The 14,020-nt window shown below is 43.2% G+C and overlaps 1 protein-coding gene across 4 annotated transcripts in view; it reads left to right on the forward strand.

Annotated features, from left to right (window-relative positions):
• Positions 1 to 14,020, forward strand: part of Lrguk (leucine rich repeats and guanylate kinase domain containing) — a 102,196-nt gene that overhangs the window by 29,151 nt on the left and 59,025 nt on the right. For all 4 annotated transcript variants that reach the window (XM_052172464.1, XM_052172461.1, XM_052172462.1 and 1 more), the window contains 4 exons: positions 558 to 701; positions 9,051 to 9,131; positions 10,892 to 10,978; positions 12,488 to 12,594. In XM_052172464.1, the coding sequence (XP_052028424.1) occupies positions 558 to 701; positions 9,051 to 9,131; positions 10,892 to 10,978; positions 12,488 to 12,594 (419 nt within the window). The remainder of the gene's footprint in view (positions 1 to 557; positions 702 to 9,050; positions 9,132 to 10,891; positions 10,979 to 12,487; positions 12,595 to 14,020) is intronic.

Here is a 14,020-nt window from a genome sequence, read left to right on the forward strand (position 1 = left end):
ATCTGTACAATCCATCTCAGACATGCCCACAGGCAACCCTCCTCACCGATCTTTTCTTGAGATTCTCTCTCCAAGCTTGGAGTAAAAAATTAATGGGAATAAAAAAGAGTCTATAAACTTGAAAAAGAGCAAGGAGGGGCATATGGGAGGGTTTGGGGGGAAGAGGGAAATGATATAAATGATAATCGTAAAAATAAATGGAGTAATTTGAAAAGTCAAAGCACTAATATTATATCATGCATTTTTAAAGCTCATATCACTTAGCGTCTGGCTTTCCTACTGACTTGAAAGTTTATTCTGAAGATGAAAATATTAAAATACTAAATGAAAATTCCACCTTTTAGCCTTTTAGATAGAAAAGCTAGGATTTTTCTTCTTGGGTATCTGTGTAGACATTTAGCTAGGTGAATGATGGAAATGGGGGTGGAGCAAGAACGGCTTATTGGTTTGTTTTTGTTTTTAAAGAATTGGGGCCCATGTCCAAATGTGAAGATTTGCCACTACAAGTTTTCTTAGAACATTGCTTTAAACCAAAAACTGTATTTTATCCATTCTAGAGCAACAACCAGATTGAGACCATCACAGGTCTGGAGGAGCTGAAAGCCTTGCAGAACCTGGATCTGTCCCACAATCAGATCAGTAGCCTCCAGGGCTTGGAGAATCATGACCTCCTAGAAGTGATTAACCTCGAGGATAACAAGGTTGGTACTTCAGGGCGTGGCTTCAGAGGCTTCAGGAAGTGGACACATTGGAGAGCTGGCACAGTGACTTCACATTGGCTTTCCAAGGACATTCCATGAAATGTCCTCTTGGGAATGTCGCTCCAACAAGTTTCCAGGGGACAGTTCTTAGAGTCTGACTTTTTGAGAAACTCAATCACTTTTAAACACTTGATGAGTCTTACTTACATTGTTTTAAAGGTTCAAACTGTCATCACATGTGTGTAATTTTCTGGAGTTGATACGTCCATGCAACATTTTCTGTAGAAAGAGAACATCGGGGACATTGAAATGTCCAAGCAAGAAGAGGCAAGAGAATATCCTCAGGTTAATGTCTCCTCTTGTCTACACTCAGAGAAAAATGACTGTTGGTGGAGGAGGCTTGTGGGGGAGGGGTGCCACTAAAAAGAATACAAAACTCCAGTTAGAGGCCCGGCAGAAGGAGGCAGTCAAGACCTGTTAATACACTAACTGGAGTTAACGGGATTCTTTTTTTTTTTTTTTTTTTTTTTGGTGGTGGTGGAGGTGGTGTGGTGGTAGAGTAGTGGATGTTGAGACGAGGTCACAGGTCGTTTACGCCAAACTTGTTATATAGCGAAAGTCAGCTTTGAACCATGATCCTTCTGCCTCTACCTCTAAGGTGCTAGAATTTATAGACAAGAGCCACCACCACTAGACAGCAATAGTGGTCTTGAAAAGTGCTGGGAAGTTTTTAATATTCTTACCACAAAGATGATAAACTTTAGAAAATAGTGCATTTTTGGCTCTGTTTAGCCTTTACAAAATGTACAGATATTTGAAAGTATCATGCCGTATATCTTAAATATATACAGTTGTATCTGTAATTTAATAAATGTAAATACCAGAGGAAAGGCTTAACCATAAAAATTAAGCCAAAAAAAGAGAAGAGATATAGCAGTTATTCTTTATATCCTGCTGATAGCAATAGTGTCTCTTTGATATCTGGTTTAATGTACCCTTTACTGTTCAAAATTATATTCATTCTCTCTCTCTCTTTCTCTCTCTCACCTCCTTCCCTCCCTCTTTCTTCCTCCCTCTCTGTTTTAGTGGTACTGGAGACTGAACCCAGAACTCTTTGAATTCTATACCACTGAGCTATAACTTAGATTAATTTGCTTAATTCTTCCTCCCTCCCTTCTTTTCTTCTTTCTTCCTTCTTTCTTTCCATTCTTTTTTCCTTGCACAGTGCTGGGGCCTCACACAGGTGCTCATGAGCCCATGACTGAGTTGTGTTCCAACCCTTCATCTTAACCCCCTTCCCCCAGCAAGCTTGTATCATTCCTTAGGCTGTAAACAAACCAACACAATTCTGCTATTAAGGTCTGAGAAAAAAAGAGTTTTAATATTGATCTTCATCACACTTGATCTGTTTACTGAGTAGATCTAGTGACTTCTTACAAGGCAATTAATTCTATTAATGACCTCGGTCCTTGCCTCTGTGTGGTAGGAAGTCAGTACAATTTCTGTTCCAAATGGCTTTTATTGTTCATTTTCTAAAGTTGCCATTGAAGATTGACTTAGGAAACATTTTGTGGGAGAACAATGGTTCTCATCTTTATATGGGGGAAAAGGTAGAATATGCTCATTAAATACTAACTCAATACATCTCAGAATTCAAGAGAAGAAACTGAAAAGCTGATAAAACAGTTACAGTAGATGAGAATCTGAGGTCTTCCCATCCAAAATGGGCGTGGGCTAACACTTGAGCACATGAAGCTTGGATATGAGCCATGGGTGTGGTGTAAAGTGCCTCACACTAATAATAGGAAAAAGGAACAGGAAATACTAACTTTAGTAGTACACATTATTTAACTAGGTATATCCTTCTTCGGGTTTTCCTGCAGTCAACAGACACCGTGACCACTCATAATGACAACATTTAATTGGGGCTGGCTTACAGGTTCAGAGGTTCAGTCCTTTATCATCAAGGCAGGAGCATGGCAGCATCCAGGCAGGCTTGGTGCAGGAGGAGCTAGGAGTTCTACATCTTCATCTGAAGGCTGCTAGCAGAATACTGGCTCCCAGTCAGCTAGGACAAGCTATTAAAGCCCACACCCACAAGGCCATACCTACTCCAACAAGGTCACACCTCCCAACAGTGCCACTCCCTGGGCCAAGCATATATCACAATATCTGAAATGTAATTTTAGCACACAAGCTATATACAAAATTATTATTGTGTTATCTTGTCTCCCATTGCTTTGTACTGGCTTTTTGACATGGGTGTTTATGTTATAGTTGGGAGTGCATCTCCCTTCATTTAGCCTGAACACAGGGTTTACTACTCTCTTGCTTTTGAGTCACCTTCTAAACTACATTGGAAAAGTTGGGGGAGAAAAGATACGTTCAAATGAAGGAGTTCATAATCTTCAAATGTTAGAGACTCTGTTTTGTAAAAAGTGGCCGCATGTCCTACAGAGGACTCCTCTGGCAAATCAGTCATTGATGGTAATATAATTCTCCGGTGTACCCCCGGGCTTGCTGGGGAGTAACCCACAGTCCTCTGAAATGTCACTTGAAGCACCTGAAGAGTTCCTAAGGGGTTTCTTCAAGACAGTTGATAATTCTTTGATTCAGGGATGGAAAATGTATTTGTAGAGGGAGCACAACATAGGTATGCAGCTGCTTTCTTCCGTGATTAAATCTGAAGTTAGAAATACTCTTGGGAGAAGTGTCATCCGTGTTACCTCCCCCCACCCCGCCCCACCCCGTGCATGTGTATGCGTGTGCCTTACTGCCCTACCAGTGTCTGCTGTTTGCTGATTAGCTCTGCCAGCTCCCACTCTGTGGTCCCCGTGACATTCCAAACCATGGCTAGCACATAAAGACTGACCCAGACTCTTGGTTTTCTAACTCCCCAACCCCTCCCAGAAGTGTGATACTTGTCAGGAGTGACTTGGGCTACTTTTTAATCTTGGCGCTATACCTCAGAGGCTTTGTGTGGTGGGGCGAGTGGGAGGTGCTGTAGCCCTGGCTGTTCTGGAATTTCCTTTGTAGACCAAGCTGGCCCCATAGATCTGCCCGCCTCTGGGATTAAGGCGTGTACCACTCTGTCTGGTCCATACCTCAGAATATATATATAGTTCTTCTTGCCAGGTATTGTGAGGAGTAACAACATGGTGCTTGTAAAATGACAGATGCAAAGAAAGAATTCAAGCCCTCAGTAAGCCCTGGGCGCTCTCCCGTGATGCAGACAGAGGTGGTGGCAGCTAAGCACTGCTTTGGTGATGCTTTGGAAGGGGCATGGTCAGATGCGAAGGATTTCACGTTTGTCACCGCTCAGCCATATGCCCTCTTCAGTGGCTCAGGCAAGCAGCGAAAGGACGTTCCCCTGGACTCCGGTTTCATACTTTTGTTCATGTGTATGAGCAAAAAGAATCTGTGGGGAGCTGACTGCTGAGTGAACTTGATCTCTCTCTGAATTTACATTTATCAGGCTTGAGGAATGATCTTGGGGAGGCTCCTGGGTTATGCAGAGGCCAACACTGAAGCAGAGGCAGCCCAAGGTTGGGCTACTAGAGATGAGGTCACGGTCACATCACTGTTACAGCCAGTGTCTCTTCTACTCCTGCCACTGGGGACAAGCAAGGAGGAGGTAGCCTGGGCTAGGTAGCCTGAGCTGCTATCCAGTGCCAATACCCCTGGTTCTCTGCAGATGATGATGGGTGTTCACTTGCAGCCTTGTTCCCAAGCTGCTTCATTGGTTCCTCAGTCCCTTTTGAGATTTCAGGTCAAGACCAAGTCATGGTTCTTACTTAATGCTGACTCTATAGCAGCAAGCTTGGCCTGCCTGTAGTTAAACAAGTCCAAAGAGCTGGAGCCTGCTAAAGAGGTCAAGGACTTGACTAAGATCCTTAGCCCGTCAGTGCAGGGCAGAAGATATGTTACGGTCAGTCTACACTACTTAGGGAGGAGACCAGTATGCTTCCGGGTGAGCATGGCCCATGTGCTATCTTGTTAGGGATTGGAGGACAGAAGTGTCATCATTTTCTTCCTGTCTGCCTCACGGGCTCCATATTTAGCCTCTCCAGCACCTCCTCCTGTGTTCTCTGTCCTCCACAGGGCTTTTCATTATTATTATTGCTAAGGATTATATCCTGTCACGTTTTATACCTTATATCTTGACAAGTTATTTTCCTTCCCTCCAGTACTGAGGTTCTCAACCTGTGGATCGTAACCCCTTTGGGGGTCAAATGACCCTTTCACAGGGTGGCCTCAGGCCATCAGAAGCCACATATATTTATACCACTATTCATAATAGTAGCAAAGTTACCATTACGCAGTAGCAACAAAAGCAATTTTATAGTTGGGGTCCACCCCAACACTGTATTAAAGGGTAGCAGCATTAGGGTGCATGAGAACCACTCCTCTAGGTTGATAGTTGACCTTGGGGAGTTTATTTTGTTCACATTTTGCAATGCTTGGTTTATGGTTGGCACTTAAGGTTGTTGGATGAAAATCTGACTCTTAAGAACTCTCAGCCCCTCACCTCTGAAGGGTGTGGGTGATGTTAAGGGGCAGTAAAATTCTAGGAAGACCATGTATAAGGAGAGGGTACAGCTGTGTCCCTACAGGGTAAAGAAATGGAAATGGGGTACTGAATGACAATCAGTACACTTGTTTTAATGGAGACTTTGAGGGTCTTTTGTAAAGCAGAGGCAGTGAAGAAGAAGGAAGATTCCAGAGAGTCCTCTGAGGTGGAAATAGAGAGGCAGATGGAATTGGTGGATGAAGAGAGGATATTGTAAATGATTCGAGTTGCTGTCAGACAACAGGTGACTGGGTGATAGCGGTGCTAACCAGCACAGTTGTGAGACAGGATGTCCCTAAATGTTTGCAATGTAAATACAAAAATAAAATAAAATAAAAAAAAAACAATTGGCACAAAAAAAAAAAAAAGAAGAAGAAGCAGGATCCCACTCCAGTGTAGCTGGTGTATAGGGAGCTGCACTGTTCTCTTTCTCATTCCCTCTCTCCCTCCCTCGCTCCTTCCCTCCCTCCCCCCTCTCTGTCTCTGTCTGTCTGTCTGTCTGTCTGTCTGTCTGTCTGTCTGTCTGTCTCTCTCTCTCTCTCTCTGACAGAAGGTAAATGTGGTTGTGGAGTAACTCCTAAAGGGGTTAGAATGGGTTAAACTGTGACACCCCCCACCAAGGATAAGCAGAAGCTCCACCTGCCTCTGAAACTGTGATCGTTAGAAAAGGAGTTTCTACAGATGAGGTTAACGACCTCAAGATGAGATTGTCATCCTGGAATTAGGAATTAGGGTGGCTGAAAGCTAGTGGGTTTTTTGTTTGTTTTGTTTTTTGTTTTTTAGTTTGTTTTGTTTTCAGTTGTCAGTGTATTTTATGTCTGTGGGTACATGTGTGTCTGTGTGCCATGTGTGTGCCTGATGCTTACAGAGGTCAGAAGAGGGCCTCAAACCCTGTGGGGCGGGAGCTGTGATGGTTTCAAGCCTCCACGTGGGAAGCTGGGAATGGAACTTGGTTCCTCCTAACTGGTGACCCATCTCTCAAGCCTGGGTGTTCTTACAAGAGACCGAGGGGAGAAAGCAGACACAGAGCACAGAGGCTGGGTTTAGGTTGCTCTCTGTCACCATTGTCTGACTTTACCAGAAGCTGGGAGAGGCAAGGAAGGGTTCTCTAGAGACTTCTAAGGAACCACAGGCTCGCCAGCCCTGGACTGTGGTCTCAGCTTCATTCAGGTCTGGAAGAAGTAGCTCCTGTTGTTTTGGGGTCTATACATATTGGGGTAGTTATGGACCCTCCAGGGCTCGTTGTATATGTGGTGCTGGGTCTGGGGAATGGAGGGGAGTCTGGGCATTATCTTTAACTGTGATCTCTTGTCATTTCTGACTTTTGTGTTTTAATAAATCTTCCTTATTTTGATTTTTAAAATATTCTTACATTTTTGTTTTTTGTAATTTCAAGTTTTGGAATTTTTTTCTTCATTATGTACTCTTTAAGGAGGATGTGCACGTCTCTCTGTGTGTGTGTGTTTGTGCGCGTGCAATAGGCATAGATAAGCCTACAATAAGTTATCCTAACTTCATAACTGCAGTGGGAGGAGAAAGCATGGACGTTCAGAAAAGAAATCGACAAGCTTTATGACACCCAGTCCCAGAAATGGCATTTCCAGAAATCCATCATAAGGAAATAATAAAAAATGCATGTAACAATGGATTTATATGTGAGCATATGTACTTCAACATTATTTTAACAGCAAGTTGTAAACACAACAAATTTCAATAAGTAAATAATTCAATAAATCCTGACAGATCCATTAATAGATTATCTTATGCTATTAAATCAGCTTTTTGAAATGTTGGGACAATTTGTTTTCTATATGGGAATTCAGTGCCTAGCTGTTCGTTTGTCAACAGGATCATTTAAAAATTGTCAATCTGATAGTGAAACCTGGTGCCTTGTATACTGTTTTATATACATTTTTGGATTATCAATGAGTTTAAGCATTTTTTAAAATTTTTATTTCTTTTTAAAAAATTATCAGTTCACTCTCTTCGCCATCGTTTCTGTTATGGCCATTGTAATTTACTTTGTACTGCACAAAAGGTATTTCAGCTAAACATTTAGAAGTATGTGTAGAATATGTCAACATTTTCAGTAATATACTTTTTTATTATTTTTATCTTCTTGTGAAATCTTTTTCCATCCTGGATCGGATAGATGCTTATCTATTTTCCGCTGTGCCTCTTTTACCTGTAACTCTCTTTTTCCTCCACTGTTTCTTAGACAAAACAATTTTAAGAGTGGGTGACCTTCATATCCCACTCTCCTCTTTTTTTTTTTTTTTGTATTCACCTGTTTGTTTAGCATGTGAGTGCTTTCCCTCCACGTGTGGATGTGCACTATATGCAGGCAGTGTCACTGAGACCAGAAGAGGGAATCCGGTCTCCCCGGACTTCTGCGTGGGCGCTGGGAAGGGACTCCTGGTTTCCTGAAGGAGCAGCCAGTGCTCTTAGTCCCTGTGCCATCTCTCTGGCCCCTCCCTCCACTGTTGCTTCTGTTCTTTTGTTTGTTAGATATGCTCTCACTATACAGCACTCTGGCCTGACACTCACTGTGTAGTCCAAGCTGGCCATGAAACCACAGAGCTATGTCCACCGCTGCCTTCTGAGGGCTGGGATTAAGGTCATGGGACACCTCACTCAGCTACCTTGAATCCTTAATCCATAATTTAGTTTGTATTATAATAGAAATGATAGTCTAAAGGATAATCTCATCATCCTTTACATCCTAAGACATCAAAATGTGTATAACAGCTTGCCAGTGCTCTAGCTAGATTGATTTGGGGATGGGGATCCTGGGAACTTGGGAGTTTGCCTTTTTGATACATTATTGGAAATGGCATCCTTTGAAAGTGGCCTGTGTGTCCACCCCTGACTCAGTTTTGGGATAATTTGCATTTTGGTGTCACTTGGGTTTGGATAACTCAGAAATTATCTGTGAACCTGTTGGTAAAATACTTTTATGAGCCATGCAGAATGCTGTGAGAAACACTAGTTTATTATAAAATCCACTATCCGTGTCTGCCGTAAGACTGTAATTGCTTATTGTAGAAAATTTAAGTAAGCCTATTTATCTTTAGTGTGGTTGAGGGTGCAGGACCGCTTCAAGCCAGGCTGTACCCCTGGGTAAACCAAGGCACGTGTCCACCTGCGGAATCATTTCCGTTTTTCAACTGTAAACTAGAACTTCCACCGGGAAGTTCTTAACCTACAACCAGGGCAGTGGCACACACCTTTAGTCACAGCACTTGGGAGGCAGAGCCAGGAGGAGCTCTGCGAATTTGGGGTCACCTAGGCCAGCTAGGGTTGCATAGAGACCTCAAAATAAGCAAACAGATAAGTCATACAACTTGCACTGTGAAGTAGTCCTTACAGGAAAAGCATAGAGTTACATGTCTCCTATCGGTAAAAAGGCTTATCCAGTCACAGACACAGCAAGGGCTAGGGGTGGTTGGCTGTTTCTTTTCCTTTACACACTATTTTATTTCTCCTCAAAGTCAACTTGGTTGAGGGGATTACCATTCTCCAGCCCAAAGGGAAAAAGAGGAATCTCCCTTCCCACCCCCAGTTCTCACATCTACCAAAGTTAAAGTGGTCTTTCCTGTGTTTTGCAATGGCTTTGTAGTATTCTCATTGAATTCAACAGGATATGTCTAAAAGAAATTACATTTAAAGGAGCTCATTATATTGGCTCCTATTATATTGGTTTCCCTATTGTCTTTGCTCACCAGCTGTTGACAGTGGATTTATTTATTTATTTATTTATTTATTTATTGATCAAATAGATTAAGGAGCTGAGTGAAATAGAATACATCGAAAATCTTCCTATTCTTCGAGTTCTCAATCTACTAAGGAATCCAATTCAGGTGAGAGTGTGTTTCTCTCAGGGGTGGGGGAGGAGGGAGGAACAGGGATAGGTCCTGGAATTTCAATTCCACCTTGATCAAGAGCAACAGGAAAGTGAATACAGCTTCCCCCACACCCCCCACACCCCTCTGAAAACAGTTATAACAGCTACCACGTCAAGCAACTTGTTTTGGAAAAGTAAGATTGTCTTTTGAGGCCAACAAACTGTCAATGGCCCCAGTTCCCCTAAAGCCCACATTTGAAAGTCCCTTAGTTCATGGTCCTTTAAGACAGATGATGGGTGAAACTAAATATTGTAACAGAATTAATTAAAATTATAAGCAGCGATCTTTTATATCAGAGAATAAAGAGCTCAGAGGTCCAGACAAAATGTGATTCCTATTTTATAACAGAGGGAAGGCGGTATTAGAGTGGACATCTAAAGTAGTGTGCCTGGACATAGCCATGGAATTGGCACAGCATAAAATAACTACGGACTTAAATAACACAGTCACTAGGGTTTGCAGCCCTTGAGACCTGAGGATCAGGGACAGTTTTCCAGGTTCCTCCATTGCTAAGGCCTCCTTCCCAGTTCCCTTACCCCACTCACTGCCCACCATGGCTTCATTCGGGTTTTCTACTCCTATCCTTCCCACGTGCCTCCACAGAGTCCTGGCTCCAGAAGCTTCTCTTGTGTTCATTTTGTTTATATCTTGATGAATATGTCTAGACAAAGAAAAACACCAAATCAGAAATAAAAATAAGAAACATTGAAAAATTAAAAGCAGACAGGGATGGTGGCCGACAACACAAAGGCACCTCAGAGGATGTGAGGAGCAAGGTCTGAGGTAGACACCACAACCCCAGACTCTAACCCTTGAAGAGTGTACCGAATCCACGCGAATGGCCATGGCTAACCCTCTCATGCAGACGAATTCACTTATAAACAAACACTCTCACAACACACTTTGAAGTATGCAGGAGGAGTTTTGAAATGCTTCAGTTGTTGTTTAATAATCATACAGGTTTCCCAGGGTGCAGTGTAGTGGTTCACTCACGCATACAACACTGAATGATCCAATCAGGGTAATTAGCCTTCCATTTCCTATGTCTCTCTGTGTTGGGACCCTAAGTAAAGATGCTGTTATATCTTTCCTTCTCTTGCACCCCTATCTGTGAAAGGCATCTTACACTCACATCTTGCTTTTCAGGGAGGCGAAGGATCTTATACAAAATAAACCCCTCAGTTACCGCTTTAAAGTCAGGCAGTCCTAACAGCTGGTCAGGAATAAAGAGGAATTTGTTCATAAGCAAGCGACATTTTATTACTGTAAGACAAGTTCATAATGATCCCAACTAATACAAAAGAACACAATAAATAATCACCCCATAATGAAATCATGAGAAATAGTCAAATGTCATTATTTTCAGTAATGAAACTCTTTGGCTTTAGTAGAGAAGGATTTGGCGTCTCAGATGGGCTACTCACCTCTGTGGGCTCAACTTAGACACCAAAGGATAATCCTGCCTTCCTGCTTACCTCACGGAGATTAGTGAGATCTGCACATTTGAAGAGCTTTATAAATTTCAGGACACATTCTGCATATTGGTTATTAATTAAAGGGGGCCTGACAAATGTGAAGATGCCGAGAGCCCTGTGTTGGGGCCTGGGAGGCAGGGTCATGGCAGCAAGTGTTGAGAGGCCCTTGAGGATAGAAGGTTGTCCCTTGGCGACCTGGGGAAGAGGAAGGCCATTCAATAGTCCTCTTGTTTTAAACAGAACAAGCCCGAGTACTGGTTCTTCGTAATATTTATGCTGCTGCGACTGACAGAGTTAGATCAGCAGAAGATTAAGGCGGAAGAAAAGGTATGTAACCATGTTGCCTCATGTGCTTTCTGGTCGATGCATTCAAAAATGTCACGGTGCTTACATCAGGACATACAGCCAATCAGTGAGAAGCAGAGCAGTATGCAAATTAATTATTTAGGAACAATTTCCCTCTCCTAGGATTTGCCAGTTGAACCCTCTGTTAAGCTGGGCATTGTCAGGTGCAATGACAAGTGTCCCAGGACTACAGTGAGAAGTCTGGCAGTGCGAAATACAGGTGCCCTTCCTGCTGCCCATGGCCAGTTGTGACTGGTTTGAGATATGTATAGCTTCCCTACATAATCACAGAGTCTGAAATTCTATCTATGTCATATTGGAAATTAACAATAAATATAATATGTAGCAGAGGATGGCTTTGTCAGGCATCAATGGGAGTGGAGGTCCTTGGTCCTATGAAGGTTCAATAGATGTCCCAGTGTAGGGGAATCGAGGGTGGAGAGGCAGGAGTGGGTGGGTGGAGGAGCACCCTCATAGAAGCAGAGGGAGGGGGGTTCGATAATGTTTTCCAGGTGGGGTGGGGTGGAGGGAGCTGGGTAAGTGGATAACACTTGAAATGTAAATAAATAAATAAATAAAAAAGACATCTGAAGAATTTTTAAAAAGCAGTGCAGTATATCACGCCTTACTATATAAGCAAATGGTACTTAAATCATTGCTCTAATATTGCAGTTTCCTTAATTCCACTCTTGGCAAGGACCCATCAGATCCACATAGCTCCAGAGGAGTGAGGCGTGGCATGCTAGCCAGCACCTGCCTGCCCCCCTCCCCCTCCCACAGCTGTGGCGGGAATCAGTACTAATGAGGGGTTTCCTAAACCAGATCCAATTTGAGACAGGAATGAAGGAAGGTGTATAGGTGGACACGTATTTCATCTCATAAATGTTTCTGCAGCCCAGACTAGAAATAGTCCCTGATGCTTCGTCATCCTTACCTCCACACCCTGGGCCACGGGCACATGCCTCCTGTAACATTTTGTAAATAGAATGAAAATGAAAGCCACTATTAAGTAAAGGGATAATGTATGCAGGAGGAGAGTAAAGACAGAGAGGCCTCTGCACCTGGCTAGAGAGAGAATGCAAGGGGGTGGGAGCAGTTCTGGACAAGAGGGCATCAGGAAATGGCTCTCTGGTGCCACCTACACGGAATCTTAAACAGCGCCTTGTTATTCCTTCTTCTTATACTACAAGTTGGATTGTTCATTGTATTAAAATTAATCCGGCACTTCAAAGATTTTGTTTTGACTTTTTCTTTAGCTCCTCCTAAACCAGAGAACATAGAGAAAAAGCATAAAAGGGACTCCTCAACTTTTTACAGTAACTCTCATCTGGATTTTAAGAAAGTTAGAGTTGGCCAGAGGCTGCATACAAGGCTGGGGGCCACGTGACCTGCCTTGTCAGTTTGGCTGCCTACCTAGGAACTGCACCAAGGGCAGTCAATCCATGTTCTTTTGAGAAACAAACAAGTCTCTCTTTTCTAATTCTGGAAAAGGTGTGTGCAGTGAATAAGTATGACCCTCCCCCTGAAGTGGTCGCTGTCCAAGATCACATGACCCATGTCGTCAACAGCATGTCGCAGCCACAGAGGATCTGGGACAGGTATTTATTTGGACTGCACAGATAGAACTTGGGGGTGGGGGTGGGGCGAGGGTGGCAGAGTGGGTGGGTAAGCAAAAGACAGCATTGTTGTTTCCCTAGACCTCTCGTCTGTGCCTCACTCTGTCCCCATGGAAGCTGCTTTCTCAGGGCTGGAAAGATAGCTCAGCCCTTTAGAGCACTGAGTGTTCTTTCACAGGACATGGGTTCAATCCCAGAGCCTACATGTCAGCTCACAACTGTCTGCAACTCCAATCACAGGCGATCTGACACACTCTTCTCTTCTCCATGAACACCAGGCACACACACAGTACCCAGATGACATGAAGGCAGAACACTTGTGTATATTACATACAAATTTTTAAAAAAGATTTATTTATTTTATGAGTACACTGTAGCTGTCTTCATGTACCAGAAAAGGGTATCAGATCCCATCACAGATGGTTGTGAGCCACCATGTGGTTGCTGGGATTTGAACTCAGGACCTCTGAAAGAGCAGCCAGTGCTCTTAACTGCTGAGCCATCTCTCCAGCACACAATTTTTTTCTGAAGCTCTTTGTTGTCTTCTCAGAGGTAAGGGACCAAGTGTTCAACCATGGCCTGTTAGCGTGTACTTGAATGTGCTGTTGGTTCACCCTTTGGTGGCCTACCCAGACATAATGATGATCTGATTCTTTATCACAGGGTGCCTTGTATTCTAGGTCAAATGTCAGTGAATTTGAATTCTAAAATAGAAAGTGTTAACTTTTCTGCCCTAGGATAGACCTTTATCTCATTAACAGAAAAATTGCTATCATTTATAAACACATTTGTTACTTTTGTAGCAAATTTGTTCTTTGATGAAGAACTTTAGACCAGAGTAAACTCTTTCCTCTATGAGTTGCTTTTGGCCCCGATATTTTCTCACAGCCACGGAAGTCACTAATACAGCACCACACGCATTCTTGTTGAGCATGGGTCACATTTCCCTCAGTTAATCTTCTCTGGAAGAATCCTCAAGGATGCACCCAAAGGCGTCCCTCACTGATGTCCTAGGTTGTTTTCTCAACCCAAACAAGTGGAACATCATAGCTAACCGTCACACCGTCCACTGGAAACCCTTCCTTAACCGTGAGCAGACGTTATAGTCTCCTGCCAGAGAGCATCCTGTGAATTCAGACTTCCAGGGAAGTCCCTAGAAGGAAGCCCAGCTCACCTCAGGGAGACCTGACTAGTCCCTTACAGAGCCACCATCAGCCCAGCAGGGAGGAGCCACCTTGCCTGGCTGCACACATGACTCCAGTCTCTCACCTCCAGATCCAAAGACAGATTTACCCCGGCTTCTCCATTTCTTTTTGAACAGTCTGCCAGAGCAGATGGCCATAAGTATAACATAGAAATTCTATCAATACCCAAAGGCATTTTAAAAATACTTGTAAAACTCTCGGCT

Source organism: Apodemus sylvaticus, chromosome 2 (genome assembly GCF_947179515.1).
Source record: "Apodemus sylvaticus chromosome 2, mApoSyl1.1, whole genome shotgun sequence".
Lineage (NCBI taxonomy): Eukaryota > Metazoa > Chordata > Mammalia > Rodentia > Muridae > Apodemus > Apodemus sylvaticus.